General features: G+C 39.4%; 1 protein-coding gene across 12 annotated transcripts in view; it reads right to left on the bottom strand.

The window, feature by feature from the left end:
* Window positions 1-20523, bottom strand: part of LOC127365723 (receptor-type tyrosine-protein phosphatase mu-like) — a 153221-nt gene that overhangs the window by 52715 nt on the left and 79983 nt on the right. For 9 of the 12 annotated variants that reach the window (XM_051404118.1, XM_051404152.1, XM_051404135.1 and 6 more), the window contains exons 9-14: window positions 20368-20477; window positions 15803-16004; window positions 14907-15009; window positions 5008-5281; window positions 2320-2356; window positions 1359-1433 (exon numbers count right to left, since the gene is read on the bottom strand). In XM_051404118.1, the coding sequence (XP_051260078.1) occupies window positions 1359-1433; window positions 2320-2356; window positions 5008-5281; window positions 14907-15009; window positions 15803-16004; window positions 20368-20477 (801 nt within the window). The remainder of the gene's footprint in view (window positions 1-1358; window positions 1434-2319; window positions 2357-5007; window positions 5282-14906; window positions 15010-15802; window positions 16005-20367; window positions 20478-20523) is intronic. The other 3 variants (XM_051404179.1, XM_051404186.1, XM_051404205.1) reach the window with 1 other exon arrangement.

Below are 20523 nucleotides of genomic sequence, written 5' to 3'. Positions count from 1 at the left end.
TGAAAGACTGAGGCTAATTAATCAATACACTGAGATTCTGTGGCATTCTGTGGACCATAAATATCAATACACATTAATTGGCTCAGAGTAATGTTTATTTTGAAAGTGAGTGACTCCCTATTGTCCCGAAGACTCCACCTTTAGCTTGTCCTTAGTGGACATCAACGCTCTGCGGATCAAGCTGCACTGGGAGAGATAAGTGTGCACCATCTTTACCCTTGGTTAATCATGTTTGGGGCAAATGGTTGCTGGGCTGTAGAAAAATGTAGGATGCACGGCGGGAAAGATAATACCCAAGAAGATAAAAAAGCCTGAAATAACCAAAACATTAAATATCAGCTCGGGAGGAGATAGCCAATGAGAGACACAGAGAGAGGGAAAAGTGGGGGAAAAAAGCGTCTTGTTTTAACAGCATCTGCTCCCCGGGAAGTGATAAGAAGCACTCTGAGGAAAGCAACGTTACTGGAATGACAACTGTCCACCTGAACAACACCATTATTCCTTGTCACCAGGGGTAAATTTAGAATGATAAATTGTTATGTCAGACAAATCTGTTAGAGCGGGCTTCCTTCTCTCCTCAGCTTAGCCATTTTCTCTCTCTATCAAAAAGGTAAATATCTATCCCAGGCTGGTTGTGACATATTGTTCTTTCAACAGCAAGGCCTTTATTTAGATATAAGGTTTTAAGGCAGACCTGCAGCTGATTGTCAAGACTGGTGACATATTAACAATCACGTCTGGACTGATGGAGCTGATTTTGTCCAAATATACTGTTACAAGCTAATCTTACCGAAATGCTGAAAGTGACAAAATCCCCATTTGAGCTGTAAGTGCTGTACATTTGCTGCCACAAGTCAATATTCTTCCATTCTAGCCTGAGATAATTTGAGAATCACACACAAGCAGAAAGTCAGCAGGATTTTAATAGTTAAACGTGTACTCCAGATCTTCTTGCTGAGCACTTCAACATCCTTTTGTGGGTTTACAGTTGTCACAACTGCACCAACCAACACTTAATCTCCTCGAAATAATGAGAAATATTCATGAAAGGGGATTAACTCCTGAGAAAAATCTCCAACACTGACACATCAAATGACAATCGCTCATCAAGCAGGTCTTTCATGTCCAGTAATGCTGAGAAGATGAAACTAGAAGACATTGTCTATGAGTCTTTGATTTAATCACGCTGATTCTATGCAAATAGTGGGACAATAAACAAAACCACACACATTCAATATTCCACTTGTTTGTTTTCCTGTTGCAATCGCCCATCGTAGTAAACACATAGTGGGTAAAACCAAGTTGTGGACAGCATAACTGAGATGGTCAGAGAATGTGCAGGAAGCTACGGGTCTGACCTGTTAGTTGGTTGTCACCAGCCGCTGGGGCGATGCGGATGTAGGGGGTTGTGAGCTGAGTCACGAGTATGGCGGCTGAGTAGAGTCAGTGGATCCGGGATTGCATGCAGTCAAGAGAGACAGAAAGAGAGAGAGATAGAGGGAGAGGGGGAGAGAGAGAGAGAGAGAGAGAGAGAGAGAGAGAGGCCACACTGAAGCAGAAAACAGCCACACCAACAGTTCCTATCATCATGCAACACTGAGGCAGAGAAAGATACCGATTATAGTATTAGAAAGATTTCAATGTTTGTTTGTTTTGCCAAGTTAGCAACAGCAATCATGTCACACAAGTTCATAACGTTGTGAGCCAAATGTGGAATATTTAAATGGTTCCCATCAGGTGATAAATTGCTGAAATGATGCTTCTATTTCTAGTACGTGCTGTTTTACTTCAGCCTATTGAGCCATGTAGATGGAGATATCTGGAACTCCACAAAAAATCCATAGTGGAGCTGCATGCAAACTCCACAATATACAAGATTGTTGGTGCATGTGACAGGACCTCCCACGGCCCAGAACGGAGTGTGACTAGGGCTCTCTCTGGCCTTATCAATTCTGCTCCTGGATCAATGGAGCTTAGACTTCATCACCTTTAATGTGTGGAGCAGGATGTACAGGCAGCATAGCTAAGTACCTAAAGACCTCAATGGGCACAGGCTGCCTCCCAGTCATGGAAAAACACATGTTTTTGGTCAATGTATTGACCATATCACAAGTTTGTTTTTTTTTTTTTACAAAGGGTAACACATTAAAGCTAACAAACTTATTGAAGAGTGTCGTGTAGTGAGTGTCAAAATATAAATTTCTGTGATTATCATTTAAAAACATGTTATTTTTGTTAGTTCTCGGATCTCATATGCAAGTCATGTTAGGAACTCCATAGAGCAAAAATCCTCATTCACAAAATCTGATCTATTCCTACCTTTGGTGGCTACTCGAACGCAGTCGATTTTGGTCTCCTGTACAAAAAGAGAAAACCAAAAGGAGGAAAAGGGATGAGGAAGGGTGGAAAATAAGGGAATCAGAGGTTATTAAGACACATACACTTACAGCGGCAACAACACCTATCTAAGAACCCATAGTTACAACAAAACAGCTCGGTCAGTTCCACGCTGTCCCCTATCATCTGTTGAGCTCAATGACTGTGACACAAAACGCAGTTAGGCGAGAGGGCCTACAGCACAGATTAGTGGTGCTGAGCTGCTGATTTGTCAGCCAACAGCGATCTGTCGGCAGCCTGCGGCTCAAGGTGGTCAGCCACTGTGGAGAAACCAGAGCCCTGTGACAAGCGACACCAACCCAGCGTGCAGGGCTCCAAAATGACACGTCAGGGAGCCTTTTCTGAATATGTAACAGAGTTTCAGCTCTGACATCAGCCTTCGACAACATAGGAAAAAAAAAACACTGCTCTCACTGTTGGCAGAGAAGTTTGTTGTCAACAATGGTTTGGTGAACAGGAAAAAGGACACAGACAGGAACAGGGAGGCAATGAGTAATACAACACAAAAGACACGAGTGTCGTGTCCCTGTGTTTGACCCAGCCAAGCTGTCCAATGAGCAATGGGTACACATGGGAGAGACAGCATTTAGAGGCCACAAGGGGCATAATGAAGAGAAGAGAGGAGAAAAAAATGTGCACGTGATCCTCATGTGTATTCACATTACTGCAGCTTTTAAGCTGTCAGGTGGTCCTTTTGTTAAAGACAGCATTACAAGAAGTTATATTAGATTTTTATCTGAATAAAAAGGCCAAACAAAATCTAGGTATGGATGGCACTCACCTTTTCTAAGTGCTAATTTTGTTTAAGAGGCCCAAACAAATCACTCCAGCATCATTAGGCATTAATTAAAGCTTGCAGTGCGATCCATTGACAGTGATGGCTTAATAAAAGAGAGTGCATTTGCCCATTGTAAATCAAAACACTGAATATAAAAATAATGTCAGAAATGTCTCCATCGTGGAGAAAGACCTCTATTCTATGTCAGCAAGGGACTCTTTCATTTGTTCGTTTGTTCAAGGAAGAGCACTATCAGCCAATTCATACCACTCACCAATTCGCCCTGGAAAGTTTCAGACCGCCAATGCTTTACTCTCAAGAGCAAACTCGCTAATTGGATTCAGCCCCGCAGCACGTGTTATTTCTATTGCCTCCTTAAAGACGTGCTGGAGTTTCTCAAGGAGGCTGTTTATGGTGATTCTCATTCAGGACCACAATCAGTAGGGCTCTTGAAGTTGCCATTGACCCGTCTGCCACGGCTCCATGGAGGGAGGGCCCCGCCAAGTGCCACTTGATGACAGGGGCTTCGACCTGTACGATCGGCAACCCCGTTGTTGTTGCCTGCCTCCCACACTTAACTGCAGCTGGGAACACTGCCTCTCTTAAATGCCGTTGATCAAAGGCTTGTCTGGCATTTGGCATAAAGCTCCATTGGAAAAGGCAGGCGAGTGGGGCAACAGTAATGGAGGAAGAGAGCATGTCACCGCGTACAGCTCTGCATTCCACGCTTGACCCTGCTGTAGCCTATTAAGAGTGCAGACAGTGCTGTTGGTGCACCCCACCAGAGTATTGACACATCTAGCAGAGTTCAGATGCAATTGTGCTGCTGCGTGCATGTGTCTGTGTGTGTGTGAGAAGTTACTGTGTGGAGTCAGGGACTTCTGTGCTCAGCCACTTCAGTCCCTTTCAGTCTCCTAGTCAATCAACCTGTCTGTCAGCCTTTCATTCTCATTATACCTATCATAATATTTAGCATTGTTTTATGTACATATTAAAGTGGATATGCATATCATTTATAAAGACGTACGCGGTTTGACGAAGCGGTACGTTACCGAAAGTTCTCTATAAAGAACTAGAAAGAGTTTAAAAAAATAAACTTTCTCATCCAATTTTAAGTTAAAGTTTAAGTTTTTTCCTGATGTCAGTGCTCATGGTTTATTCACAGTCGAAGTCGTGGCGCGACTATGCTAATCTAATTGTTTAGTTGCTGAGTTGAGACAGTGTGCATAATTATTCACATCACCATAAGACACGCTGTCAAACAAAAAATATCAACCTGACATGCAACACACAAGATGTAAGTGTTACTTTTTTGAGTCTCTTTCTCATCATTATTTTTCTTTGGTTATAAGCAGTGCTGGAGGGAGAATTAAGATTAAAATGTTACTTAAATTTGATCAACAAAATGCTAATTAAAATGAACAAAAAATACATTAACAAAAGTAAAAGAACTCATTATGGGAATATAATTATTGTGCATTATATGACAGGATTACGTAATTGCTTTTTACTTTGGGTAGATTAATCTATAACATCATATTTTAGGAAATTATCCTATGTTTTGTATGTGAAATATTGATCTGAAAAGTATTAAGTATTAACAACTTCCAATAAATTTAGTGGGGTACAAAGTACAATATTTCCCAACTGCAGTGGGATAGATGTATAAAGGAACATAGAATCGAAATACTCAAGTTAAGTACCTCAAAATTGTATCTATGTGCAGTATTTGAGTAAATGTACTTATCCACCACTGGTTATAACAAGGTTTTTCAAAAACATCCCATTTGGAAACCCAACATAACTTAAATAAAAAGTTCACAAACACCCACCCCGTTGGCGGTGCTGACAGCCTGGTAGTAGATGCTGTAGCTCTTCTGAGGCAGCAGAGGGGCATTCCAGTAGCCGTTGTAGGTCTTGTTGTCCCCCACAGTGAAGGGCTGAGGTGAGTGGATGCCTGCGGCTGGGAACTGAGCAGTGAAGTAGTACTGGGAGTTTAGGAGCGTGGCATTCTGGAAGTGAATGGGAACTGGGTAGCAGCGCAGGATTTCTGCTGTGCCTCGTGCTCTGCGTGGACGTTCCTCCTCCACCACCACCTGGTACGCACTGCAAACACAGGACACAAACGGAATGAACAGGTTCCAACGAGCCAAACGGGCACTTGCAGAATACTGTTGGCAATGCAGGCAATTCTCTGTTTTGCCTCATAGCGTTACAGCAAGTAAAAAAAGGCTATTTATGAATGGCACAGGAAGGCATACTGAAAGCTCCAAATCTCGAGTACACCAAGTCTCTAGATATCATTCTTTATTTAGACATGAGATGGAAGAGATTTTTTTTAATGCATTTCTCATCCAGCCATTTTAGATTTGCTTTTAAAAGTTTTAAAATCTACGTACTATAATATAGTGCATGATCTTGTCCGTGCTCATGTCATTATACTACATTATGAAAACTGGGAATATGTGAGCATTTAGTTTTCAGGAAGAGTTTCCTTTTCAACACATCTTTGTGCATGAAGTCAATAGAAACCAAGATGAACTTTTACCATGTAGAAAAGATGCGCAACATTTTAAAAACTTTCTATGATTTCTTTTGGTAAATATAAGTTAGAAACAAGCTGCAAGCTTAAAGCTGGAACTGATTAGTTTAAGCAGCGCTATGGATGGGGTGAAGCAGTTATAGGAAGAGTAAGAACGTGAAACTTTGAGCAATAACGTCACTAGACTTTGTTAATGAAAGAATTACGTAAAAAGGTAGAAACTGCGTTATTGTATAAGTAGAAAATGCATTAAAGAGTAGAGAATGTAGAAAAGTATACTCAAATGAATGTACATTTTGACAACTGTGGTCATTAACAAGTTATTTTTCTTAAATAACCAAATAACCATCCATTACAAATCCACATGCTTATCTAAGTGAACAGGATAGACTCAAAAATACAATGCAAGATAAATGAGCAGTAACACAGGACAGGGCCTGACGCTATTTGCATTTTCATTATTCAACAACTGAAAAGGTTAACGGCTCTTTCCATTTCCTCTCCACCCGAGCCTTGTGTTTAGTTAGATCAAAACTGCAGCCTTCTGTGCCTCTGACAGAGATGTTATTGTCTTTGAGCCGGCCACTTAGCTTGAGGGGGAGACTGACTGTCTTATAGACGTTCATGTTAGTATGCATCTCACATCCACCTGTTAAATCTATTGAGTCGCTGAGTGACAAAGAGTCTGTTTACAGCTGCCACGGAGAATAACCAGCCATGATTGGAGACCAGCGTTCCATTTCCAAGAGTCATGCAAACAACAAGTTATTATTACAGAAGACTGCTCGATGAATGAATGTATGAAAAAAATGTATGAATGTATGAATACTATGATGTGACATGCCCTGGTTCACTATTATTGAAAAGCCGATCTATGATTTTAGCACATATTTTACAATTGGGTGATATGTTTACAAATATAGTTATTATTAATAAATATTTTGCACTATGTTGAACTTTTTATTCAATTCCACCCAGTGGATTTTTTTTTTTTACTATTCTACAATTTTTGAAGAGTGGGTCATTTTGTTTGTATCATGCACATGCACGAGGATGCACAAACAAGAAATATGCAACATTCTTCTGCTGATCGATAGCTGGCAAACATGGATGTAAACGGTGTATAATTTACATTGTTGAAAAAAATCTGCTTTTTAAATGCATTTGACTTGTTTGTTAGACCTAAAGAAAACAAAAAAATAAATAATTATCTTGATTCTTCCCACATTCTGATCGGATCTCAATATGCAAATTAGTAATGTCATTAATTTTTTTGTGAGGGAAGACCGATCAGTCATAATATTCTTAGCCCCTGGGCACCCTGGTTGTCATAAGGTTATGTAGCCCTATACCAACAAACTGCAATGCATCAGATCCATCAGTAACTTTTTCAGCAGTTTGAGCTACAGTAGCTCATCTGTTGGATCGGACCACACGGGGCAGCCTTCACTCCCCATGTGCATCAGTGAGCCTTGGCCGCCCAGGACCCTGTCTCCGGTTCACCGCTTTTCCTTCTTTGATAGGTACTGACCACTGCAGACGGGGAACACCCCACAGGAGCTTTAGTTTTGGAGATGCTCTGACCCAGTCGTCTAGCCATCACAATTTGGCCCTTGTCAAAGTCGCTCAGATCCTCACACTGCCCATTTTTCCTGCTTCTAACACATCAACTTTGAGGACAAAATGTTCACTTGCTGCCTGATATATCCCACCCACTGACAGGTGCTATGATAACGAGTGATAACGATCAGTGTTATTCCCTTCACCTGGCAGTGGTCATAATGTTATGGCTGATCGGTGAAGTTACTGCATCTACTGCACATGTAGCAGAACGAGGCAGAATTAGACGAGATCCAATCACAATGCGATCTAAAATGCATTCTGATCACAATACATTCAGCATGCAGTTCCACCATGAACATGCTTTTTTTCTTTCTTTTTTTTTTTTTTTAAATTGTATCCGTAAACAGGAAACGTAATGTAAACAGGACTTGTTTGCCTACAGAAATATTCCACAGGGCACCTTTAATTGTCATCTTGTAGCTTTTTCCTCACCCTCACAAGATATCAATACCATTTACATTACACCAATTTCCCGTGTGCAAAGAGGCGACCAACTGTGCTGAACGCAGATTAGAACTGAATATGAATACATAAAAATATAGTAAATGAATAATGTACATTACTCTCTCTTCCTTAGTTTGCATTCTTAAAATAGTATGCCAATTTATTGTTCTATGCTGCTTGCAACCATTTCCGTCATTGTGAAGGAATTCGTGTCTATCTAATCATTCATTTAACTGTACCATGTCAAAAAAAAAAAAAACAATGAGTAAGACTTCGGCGGCTGTAGAGCTTGGGTGACCCTGAGCATTCTCCCTTAAAACACATTATTTAGAACAAGAAGAAAAAACATCTTTGTCAAAAGAAACCTGCACTGTAGAGGCTGTACTCTTAAGCTGTATAGTCACAGTACAAACAGCCCTGGAGATGATCAATTGTTCCCCGCGGTTGGTACTGGATGATTAAGTGTCCCCTTGTGTGTACAGCATGTGCTCTTTAACCCTACAGTTTATCATAAGGTGCTTGCAGTGTCATTAGAAAATCCCCCTTTGCTCTTGGTGGGTGTGTCCCAATTCCTCAGAGCTCTCCCATTTAATGCTGGGTTGGGAGGTGATGAAATATCTAATCCTGCTGAGAGTCTGCAGGAGAAATCAGCCTTTAATTACTATAGCCTATTGAGAGCAGAGGTCAAAGGGCAGGTGGAGATGGTACATGGGAGCCTCTTAAGTAGCTTCAGAGTGGCAGAGAAATGAGTGATGAGGGGCCTCAGCCAAAAACACTGTGGATCTGATGTGAGCTATAATGGAACAAGTATTTAAAATTGTATCTGCTGTCAATCATATTACAGTACCCATTAGGTTTAACGGATAAAAAAATAGGATATATCATAAATCATTTATTTTAGAAATCAGCTATGTCAAGTACAAATTATGGCCACAATAATTATGTATTTGTTTTTGCTTCTTTAGCAATGTACACTTATTCACAGCGTGCCCATATTGGTACTCTATATTCCAAATCAATCTGCAGATAGTGAATAAAAACAAAAACTGGCTCCCCCTGGGTGGCTCCTTATGATATGATGATGTGGCTGTGCCATGACTTAATGATAGACACAGTGTGAATAGGACTTCCTTTCCTCAGGCAAAATACTAAGTGCCAAAGGCTATGAGGCTCCAAGGGTAAGAACTCTTGTAATGTGGAAATGTGAATCACTGCTCCCCTTCCACAGAATATTCTCTCAGCAAGAAACTAAAAAACTACCTTACAATAAATTTGCAATTTAATAAAAATATTTGGTTCATCTTTGTAAGTGATAGCAACAATAATACCTACTTTACTGGTTTCCCATAAAGCATTTTTCAGCCGTAACATGCTGTATGCCTATAAAGTATTTAAAGAAGCATCCTTCCTTGGTGTTATACACATATACTATTTTCACTTCTACTGCTTATAAAACATAAAACTGAAAGAGTTTAACGTTGGCAATTTAAAAATGCCATTATTCCTTTTTTCTGTAATTACTGCTGTCATGATAATGTGCCTTTGAGCAGCTGACACCTTGTCACCTCATGCTGAGTTCACAATTTACATTATGAGTCATTTTGACAGACCAGAGTCATTTAGTCATATTCTTGATTTAGCATGGCATGAACAAGCAACCAAGAAACAAACAACAAACAAACAACAGATGAACAACAACTGGTTGATAGCAAGAACAAGAAATCCTTAATATTTGATGTTTCATGTCATCTGATGCCAACCAGACAATTATTACTTGCATTCATATTGATGATGACAATTTACTAGAAGTAGCAATAACACAGTATTACACGTATTACACTTCATTACATGTAATAATCCTGTATTCGATGTTATTTCAGTACAAACGTACAAGCACTCCTCCAAGCACGCAGAATGACACCTGACACTGTTACAGTATTATATGTGTTTGTTGTATTGTTGCATAATTATGTAAACAGTACTTTAATGTTGTAGTTGGTCAAGCTTGAACTAATTTTAACTTCTTCTTTATACTGTTGGATTGTTTTATCTTTAACAACAATCAATCATAATTTATATATCATACCATTGGCATATTATTATTAATCTCAAAAGGTAACTATAGCTGTTAGATAACTGTAGAGCAATAAAAAATAGGGGGAATAAAAACCTACGGAAATACAAATGAAGTAGAAGTATTAAATAGCATAAAATTGACCTACTCAAACTACATGTACCATTAAAAATGTTACAGTATTTCCATCAACTGAAACTGCACTTTGTTTCTTTCTACCACTGTGTTTTTGTTATTTAATTTAATAAATATGTCCGGTAAAACCTGTTCTATTAGCAATGTCTTTGAGTCAATCTACGATGTTGCTAGCAAGTGATGAACAGGTTCAGCTAAATGCCCTGCTAACAGCCAACTCAATCTTCACAAACATACAGATCACAGATTTAAAGGAAACCTCAAGAGAGGAAACCCACAGTTCACACCACGCGCCTCCGTGAGAGGTGCGTAATTGTATTTAATTCCAAAACAGCTGAAATCCTCGACTTCTCTCCCTGAGCAGAAGATGGAAAGACAAGGAGAGAAAGAAGAATGAAGGGAGAAGCTGTACGAGAAGAACGGCATAAGCTGTTAAAAGTGGTCTGCCAGAGGGGCCGGCAGGGCAGACCTGTATTCCTGCAGCAGCGGTGCAACCTGAGCTGACACCAATTAGGCCTCCTCCTGCCTTGCTGCCCGATAGATTTCAGCTCTGCCGCCATGTGACGCCAACCAATTATGGCGGATTGACTCGGAATCGACTGGATTGTGACCTGAAACTCAGATTTATTTTTCATGTGGGCTGATAGGGGGAGAACTCCAGGCTGTTTGAGCAGATGAGGGAAGGTGTATGGGGAGCATTTCAATCACTCTCTCTAATGCCAATCGGTTTGCTCTATATGCCTATATGCCTGATTTAAGAGCGGTTGTAAGTAACACACTTCTCCTGACCCAGCATCCTTCCTCCATGAGTCTGTCTTCTTACTCTTTATATTTCCCTGGTGTCCATTAAGCTATAAAGCAAACAAATTAGAAGGTGCCATAGATTACATTTGCCATTAAATCGTAAAAAGCACTGAGTTGTGTCACGTTTAGGCACAGCTATTAGCACTTCCTATGCCGTGATCAAAGAAAGTTAGTGCTTATTTTAGGACTGTAGAAAATCACTTAACTGATTTCAGGCCATGGTTGAGCACAGATAATCTGATGCTACAGGGTAGAAACTACACTGGAACTCAGTTTCTCAATATGCTACTTACAATGCCGGAAACTGCTGTATTTTATAGCTTTTTCTGTTTATGTATATGTGTGCGAGCTTGGCTCAAGGCAAAGGTTATGGCAGGAAAAGAGAGAAGGGCTGATTTAGAGGTTTGAATGATAAGGAAAGCATCTCAAATCATTTATTTCTGCAGAAGCATGTAAACATTTATTTTGATGCTACGGAGTGAGGAGGCGTCTTCTGGCCCTGACAAGGGGCCATTGCAAACATTAGTTAAACACAACATGACTGATAGACAGTTCACTAATCCTCTTAAAGGAACAGTGTCCCCTCTGGTAAAAATTGTTCCCGGCTACGCGTCTCGTCCCCAGAGATTAGAAACCAAATCCAAGTTGGAAATGTTATACCGATTAGCAATTACACAAATATGAAAAACTGACTGCCTCCCTCAGCAGTGACAACGTTTGCCCAGATCTATCTGAAATATGATTTCAGCATGACTGCAGGATGCTGAAGTGAAACGGACATTTGTCGTCTGTTATGTCTTGATTTTTTCATGAACTGGCGCTATCGTGTGATCTTCCAGTGCGCTCCCCTTCCTGTAATACAGCAAAACATCTGCTGTTTGAAACTCAAATGTCTGGAGCTCTATTACCTCCCAAACTCAATCAGCGTGCAAGATTGCGTTATCAAATCAAGCTTCATGCTGCTCTGCTCTGCAGTGCTGTGGATCAGTCTTCTCCCTTGTCAAATCCCTATTTCATAGGGGCTTTAAAACTGATTTCATAAAGTGTTCAATTTCAAAATGTGCTACCCACCACTCTAGAAAAGTGATGGCTACTCTTGCAACATGAGCGGTAACCCAAAATTAAATCTAACTGTGGTGTGAAGTCCTTATTTCACAAAACGCTAACTCTTCAATAGACTGGATCAGCTGGGTTTCCAAGTTTTTGACTTCAGGGACTATTTCCAGTACTGCAGGTCAAGAAACAGTTTGCAGAGAAACATTTCTTTATATGTGCCTCAAATGAGAATGTCACTTAGTCATGCATCTCAACTCTCTAACCCAAACTTAATTAGAGATGTTATTTTTTTTCCTTCATTTTTCTTATTCAGATGAGTAAATTTATCATTATTGGCCAGACAGCAGATCCCAACAGACCGCCCAACTCAACTCCTCTGACTGGAAGCTACTTTATAGTCACCTTAGATTTTCAAAGGCATCGCGTGTCACTTGAGGTGGATGTGGAAAACACCTTCAAAAGCTTGCCAGTATCTCGTCTTAGGCCTGCATCATAATCTCTCCTGTTTGCTGCCCTCCGCCACCTCCTTTCTTTTGCAATTCATATTTTTTGAGACATCGGGCACACACATGAAGGCCTTTATGTCCTGCGAGATTTAAGAGAAGGGAGGAGGTGGGGAAAGAAATGTGTACCTGAAAACCCCCAAAGTTTAGATGTGGAGAAGCTCTGCTGTGATCAAAGGATGCCTCAATTAGTTTTGAGGTGTAGGTACAGCATGTGCTGAACTCCACTGATGAATAGTGATGAATGTTTTTTAATGGATTATCTCGTTAAGCATATATGATCCTTAAAACAAAATGTCTATACCAAAACACAGTATTGAATAATAAACAAGCTATTTCACACTGACTGTATGTACATCTAAAACAAATTAGATGACAATCAACATATTAAGGCTGATAGTTGTGTCTCAGCTCAGCCAAACAGAATGAAGTGGGTCTAAAGTTTATATCTCCAAAGACAAATCTCTTTCATCTGGTCGTGAGGTGAGCGTGCCTTCCAACAGTAAACAAAAGAGGAGCCCAGCATGCTAATTAATGGACGCTCCGATTCACGACACTCTGTTAATTATAATTAGGGGTTTGTAATTAGCCCACTGAAAGAATGGCAGTCTGAGTAAGGCCTTCTGAATTGTACCTGCGAGAAGATTAAAAAACGATCACTCTGTCTTTCTTGCTCAGGCCTCTCCATTTGGCGCTGGGGCATTAATCTGGGCAGCTGCACATACGGTAAACATGAGTTGACAAGCCTGACTAAAGATCTCAGGGCTGTAATCTTTAAAGGACTCAGATGAGATGATAGTGTAAAATTGAGTTTTACAGCAGGCATAAGTGTTTAGCTCTCCTCATATGAAGAAGGTAACCCACTCTCTCGGGGTCCTGGTGACTGAAAGCGTTTTTAACACAACTCATAAAATAGACTTTTCTTTAATAGTGTAATGGCTAATTCACCACGCGCTGCTAACTCCCACTGTTGGCCTATAAGATGTAGAAAGACTTTGATATACATTGAGTTGAGAGCTTCCATTTTCCTTCAACCAAGGAGCTACATTATAAGAGTCTATCAGACACTCAAAACCAACCAACAGAAGCTGCTCTAATTGATGCGATCCCACACTGGCTTCCCACTGCTGACTGTATTTGATGGGGCACTCCAGCCAAGCCAGAAGTACCTTAACTGGGGATTGCTTGTCAAATGTTTATTTTTTTGTGCCACACAACCAAAGGCAGCAAGTTAAAGTTAAGTTTGACATTTTCGGAAATGTGTTTCCTGCAGAGAGATGAGCAGATCAATACCACACTCATACCTGTACATTAAATATGAACATACATTAGTCTACCAGCACCACAAAAAACTAACTTATGAAGTTAATATTATAATATTATATATTATATTATAAAATTATAAAATGTTCTAATATTTCAAAATATTTCTTTACTGTGTAGAGACTTACTTCTATACTGTATATACTATATCTGATCTAGAGTGTATTCATATCATACCTTCAGATGTTCATTCTGTATATCTGCACTATATATTTGCCCTATTGCAACTGCTGCACATGTTCTACAGTTCATCCTGTATATACCGTATGTAGTGTACTCATATCTACCCCTTACAGTTTATTCATGACACTCATATGGAGCATTTCTTCAAACTTATTTAAAATACGTTAATAAAATTGATCTTAATAAAGTAACTTCAATGCATCTTCTTTATAGAAATGTTAGCACTTAAATTTAAATGAAGTTTTCTTCCACTAAAGCAATGTATTACCTTACATTGATGTAAAGTCAACTTAAAGAAAATGAGTCAGTGGAACAAACTATATATCACCAATACTTAAAATACGGCAGAAATGTAAGTTCACTCAACAATTATTACTACAACAATTGGCTGTTGAGTTGGGTTTAATTCAAAGGAATGAATGACTCAAAATTGGAGGATTAAGTTGTGTAAGCTTGATCTTTAATTAAGATATGCTGTTAGGATTTAATGTGAAGGCTGCTTACTTAAAAACTGTAAATGCTGCATTAACTGAATAGTGGTACAGCTCAACAACTCATACTAACAAAAAGATGATCAGCAGCCAGAACTTGCAGTCGCCTGATTTAAACCGAAATGACAACTCTTGCCCAACAACTTGGCATTTAAACCGGACAGCTATACTGCTTCCCTCATAAATGACTAATACAAGCAGCATCAAACAGACAGAATTTCTTCATTCCTCAAAAGCCCGTGGTGGTGCGGGTTGGGTAGCCCGGTACATAAAAGACATGTAAAGGAAAGAGATCCTGAAGCTAGCCTTGGCTGCTCTGGGTTTTGTTCTCATCTTCAAAGGATATGATTCTTTTTCACAGGATCAAAATCCACAAACAAATAAAGCTCAGAAAATTAGATAAGGTACTTTATTCCCTGGCAACATTCCTTCACGGTGGGGTATGGATAAATACAAGCTCTTTGATAATTTTTTGTTGCTGATGGTGGTTCCCGGTGTTATAATATGATGTTTTGTTGTTTTACTCTGTGCTATCCTTATTGTGAAAGCCTACCTTACAGGTGCACCTCTGCTTTGGGCAGGTTTAAGCAGTACAGTGACTGTGCTGTCTGTTTGGTTCAGAGAGGTCTCCTGGTCATACGCCGGCATGGAAGGAGCTAAGGAGAAAACCAAACAGAGAGGGGTTTAACTACACTGCAAAGCAAAGTTCAAAAACAGTTCAGATTTGGTCAACGTCAAGTCGTCTGGTATATATTGAGGTATTCAGCTCGGCAGTAAAAAGAAAAAAAGGAAAGCCAGTTTTCTCACTTTTACACTGAGCACTTACTGCTTTTTGCCTTTATAGCAACATAATTTAATCATTGGGTATAGCAATAAAAAACGGAGTTAAACATTTGCTGCTGTCACAAAAGTGTTTACAGAATGTGGCTGAAAGGAAGTATTCAAGGTAGTGCACATGTATCAGGGTAAGAAACTGTAGAAAGTAAGAAAAACTGCCAAATCGCTTCATGGTCATCATCTAAATCAATTCCAGTTTTCATTAAGTACGACCAGCGATGGTTTATGGAAACTAAAAGCACAATTTGTCTTTGGCCAATAAGACAATTCTGCTGAATCTAATGTAATAGCCAGACTAAATAGCACTGAATTAATTTACTAAAACCCCATAGCTGGTTTAGTGATATAAGGTATTCAAGCTCACATGTACGGAGGACGGTATTAGTGGAATTTCATTGGTCAATTCAATGTGCTAGAAAGTAGATGGACAGAATTTATCCTTTGAAACAAAAGAATAATATCAGTGGAGGAAAACCAGTGCTGTCTAACTTTGGGTGAGTTAGACTTTCCATTCACACAGTTGGACACAAAGACCTCCAGCGGCCGTGAGTGGTAAACTACTTATTAGCCATCATCCACACACTAACTGGCCATGCTGTTGACCCTGCTGACCTGAAATCTTGGTTGTGAACTGGGTGATGACAGGGGGGCCGTAGCCCTTGGCTGTGCTGGCGCGGAGGGTGAAGGAGTATGTGGAGCCTGGGTAGAGGCCTGTGAACATGTGGGTGGTCTCGTTGCCCAGCTTCACGACCTTCCCACTCTGGTTGGAGAGGTCCAGCTCAGGGTCAAAGGAGCTCACCGCCTTGTAGGAGATCTAGGAAGGAAGAAAATGAATATTCTGATAGTGGCCTCTTGTACTCCACACTCTCTTCAGCTGAGGAGGATTTGTATTCATTCAATGAAAACGTTTCATGTTGGAGGCATCCAAGTGGCTCAGCAAGCTAAGTATTTACTGTACTCACTGTGCTGAGGTTTTCTATCCCACTCGGGGAGAGTTATGCATTTTTTTTTATTTTTCTATCCCTCCCCCATCTGTACTACCTAGTAATACCAAAAGCTAAAAAGAATTTTAAAAAAAAGTCTCAATGAAGCTCAATTAGATATACTGAATGCAATGCACTACAATAGCTCTGGAGCAATTATGGGTGGACAATTTGTCTCACAATATTATGAAATAATATTTTATCCATTATCAATATAAATCATGGTATGGCAAATATATGCAAGTTTAAATGTAAACTCAGGTTTACTGTGTGCTATTGATGCATTGCATCAGATGACAATTAGTTGTGTAAAACAAAACCTCAATAATTCTTTGTGCTAATTTTAAGCAGAATTAAAGTGAAGTAAAATTCCTGGAACACTTTCGGATGGATCGCAAGGAAATTAGGTACAGGCATTTATGTTCCCCAAAGGGTGAACTGTAATAACTCTGATAGTCTCTAAACTTTCAATCTGGTACCATCAGTCAAAATTTTAATTTGCCAAATACTTTGGTTTATGACCAAATATCTGCAATGCTAATGACATATCACCAAACTCAGCTGTACTTTGTGTTAAGAGCCAATTAGCAAACATTAGCTGCTGACATACTAAACCAAGCTAGTGAACATGGTAAACATTACACCTGCTTCACATTAGCAATGTGATTATGAGCATGTAAGCATGCTGACATTTAGCATTTAGCCCAAAGCACCATAATGCTGAGCAAAGTATAGCCTCACAGAACTACTTGCAACAATACCATGATATGATCATGTTACCATATCATATTGAATGATCTGAATGAACTATTGGAAACACATTGCATACCGAGTCCAAAACAACGACACATAGGTTTTAAATTGGTTTCTTTGTCTTCTCTGTACTTCTCAGTAAAGCCAAATGCCACAGAGCAATCTTTAAAAAGTCTTATGTAGAGAAAAGGAGCTCTTACTTTATGTGTGAGCTTCTGACTTTATGTCAACAAGGCTTTATGCTGGCATTTCCAAAATTAGTGAGGTACAAAGGTCTATGGCAAGGAGCTGTCTCATAACGGTGCTTCGATTCTACTGTAAAAGCAGAGGTACATAATATTTATCAACCAAAGCTGATGCAGGCTTGTGGTTTGAAGGAGAGATGAAATGCACTTAATGCATTCCTTCTCCATTAATAAACACAGGGAGCTCTGGAGGGAAGCATTAAGGTGAGTGTTTTTGCTAATATCCATTTTGAATAACTGTAAAATCCCACTTTAAGAAAATGCCTTTGCTCGTAAAGGAAAACCTCCATTATAATTCCAATTAAGGAACACAAAGGGAGTTAGGAGTGCTGCATAATTTGTGTCCATCAAGTTTTGAAATGCTTCGAGGCCTTCTCATTTAGTCTTTGTCTGTGAAATGAGTCTGTGATGCCAAATCCTATATCATAACATTTCAGGGAGAGGAATTTGAAATGACTTGTCAACACTGGGCACATGGACAGGTTTTTACAATTATAATGGAACTGACGGGAAAAATAATAGAAAAATAAAGATATTATAAATGTTTGAGCAAATTAATTCGGGATTACTTACGGGTAACTCTTACTTGACCTGATATATTAAGCTTTTTAAATTGCATTGGTTTACATTTTTCTATCTGAGGGAGGTAAATGTCAAATTTATGAAGCATTCAAAAAATATGAATGCCTGTATAATCTCCGGCACCTTTATTTGTATAATAATGAAGAAAGCCGATAACTGTTCAAGAAAGTTGCGATAAGAAAACCCTCCTAAACTCTGCTTAACATTTTTATTTGAAGAAGTTAACCTTCTTCTGCAGACCTACAGTAAATATTAATAATATATATTTAAGCCATTTTAAAAGGCTGCATTTTTAATATGGCTTTTAAAGGAAATAACAAAAGTTAATAGTACCTTTGGTTTTTCAAAATACTATTTACTTTTAATAATAGTGGCTATTTCATTAAAATGGATGCAGAGCTTTTATTTACCTCAGCCTCACTATGATAAACAAAATGCTACATCACATCACACATCACAATTAATTAGTATTGCTAAATATGGCTGATGAAACAAGGAATAATTGAAAATCTGCTGTATACCTTTTTAAATAGATGCTGGCTCATGTCTGTCTGAAAAGTTGCCAATGAAATGGCATTCACGGAGCTTGGTCAAAAAGTAATGGAGCTGAAATCTCTTTGATATCAGTTCTTGTCAGACATATTTCACTTTGAGTCCTTTGATAAAGTCAAATCAAAGCAAGGTCCTGACTTGTAAGAAGCAACTTCTGGGGAATATCAGCAGAATATATTGTAGGTTACTTTCTTAAACCAGCGTGTAGTGGTGTGAGGGAAACACACCTGGAGCAAGCTACTGGCTTGCTAGACTTCCACATCTGTCACCCTGTTTAAGACAGGATGAGATGAATATTAATACTCTTTCTTACTCTAAAATAAGACCTGTAATTCTACATGATGTTGGGGAAACTATAATGATTCTTTACTGTATCATAAAACCACATTACCATACTGTTAAGGCTCTCCAGACAGAGAGCTGCAGCGTATGAATATAATAGCCTGGAGTGGATATTTTATAAGTGAAACACATTTGCCTCAACATAAATATGAGTGAACCTGAAAAAGGGGAAATGCAAACCATGCCATTTGCTCCGAATGCTTTTACTTGTACCATGAAATTTTAAAAAGATCAACAACTGAAACATGTTGCTCTAAAAGTGATTAAGCGTGCGTATAGCAACCATTTTTACGGACATTGTTTTCCTGTACTCTGCCAGCACCTCTAAGTGCACAAGACACAACACTGCACTACGCACACTTGAATGAACAGGGCCTTGTTGTGATTCTTCAGGACTTTCATGCTTAGATTGAAATGTCTCCTTGCCGCAACAAGAATATCTGTTTCACATTTCATCCGCCTCAGTCACCTTCCGGCATGGCAATGGATAGAGCAACCTACACAATGACCCTGATCGCATCGCTTTTACTATTCAATCTACTACGTATGAGAAACAGCCCTGTCAATGATTGCTAACCTAGTCAAAATATCAAGCGTGAGCAAACGGTGACAAGAGGGAGAATCAACAGAGGAGAATCAATCTGTGGGAAAGGCTGGAGGATTACTTCCACCTTAAGCTGGTTAAGATCAATGTGTACATTTACCCTGTGTGTGTGGAGAGACTGTTTCTATTATTCAAGACTCAATGCAGCTCCTGGACAAGGCTGGCAGGGGCTGTGTGGAGCCTTATGTCAACATTTGCTTGCCGCTGAATCGTGATATGTGGTCCAGGTGTGTTTCAGAGATTGTATTTTCTTTAGAGGTCGTACATGTGTTGAAGGACAGAAGATGATGGCATTTTACAGTGGATTCTGTATCAGTAAAACCATGAACAATGGTGAAACGAACTCGGTGGTACTTCATAAAGAAGGCTAAAAAACAAGCTAAGCTTATTGCAAAACTTTGGCTTGAGTAAACCTGACAATTTGATCCAGGTTTAAGCTGTTCCACAGTTATACATTAGAGCTAAGCCGGTATAATAATTAATTAAACCCATCCTGCTCTATTCTGCTTTCAGCTCTGTTTATAATCGTGTTAAATTTCCAGTTAAAGTCCAGTCAATAAATTAGTTTTATATCTTTATCAGGAGTGCTAAAAGGAAGCTAACATGTCCAAAAAAAGGAGCCTAGCAAAGTAATTTATTTTATGATAATTCCAAAGAGCTGCGCAGTTAACACTTGTTAAGGCTAAGTTGAACCTATGCATGAAAATTAACTTGACGAAGTCCAGGATGATCTGAAAGTATAGGTTGAGTGAGTTCAATCTTATTTAAACCAGTTTTGTGGTGCATGTTTTCCTGAAAAATAGTCTGATTTACTGGAATATGCCTGGTTTGACTTTGACAACAAACTATCAGAAGCATCTAATTCCCAATCCCAAGTTCAAGAAAATTATTCACATGATAAAACATCAATTGAAAGTTTTCTCTGCCAGCGTTGTAAACTAGTGCACGTCAAAGTTGAGGGAAAAAGGACTCAGAGGAACTCAAAGAGATGCAGACAATCCACAGAGAGGTGGGGGAGAGAAAAAAAACAGCTTAATATTGGAAGTAATGTTGTTTAGTACTCTAAGAGGTATTAAATATCTCTCAACATTTTGCTAACCCTGGTGCTTGTTGTACCTCATACTGAGTGATGATCCCGAACGTCTGCGCTGGTTCCCTCCACTTCAGGATGATCTTCTCCTCATAGGCACTGCCCTGAATGGACTCCAGAGGAACAGCCCCTGGCACTGTGGGAAATGAGCAGACACATTCCTCAAAGCTGGTGGCAGAGTG

Source organism: Dicentrarchus labrax, unplaced genomic scaffold, assembly GCF_905237075.1.
Source record: "Dicentrarchus labrax unplaced genomic scaffold, dlabrax2021, whole genome shotgun sequence".
Classification (NCBI taxonomy): Eukaryota; Metazoa; Chordata; class Actinopteri; family Moronidae; genus Dicentrarchus; species Dicentrarchus labrax.
Note: the sequence above shows the minus strand (reverse complement) of the source record. Positions and strands in the feature narration are given on the sequence as shown.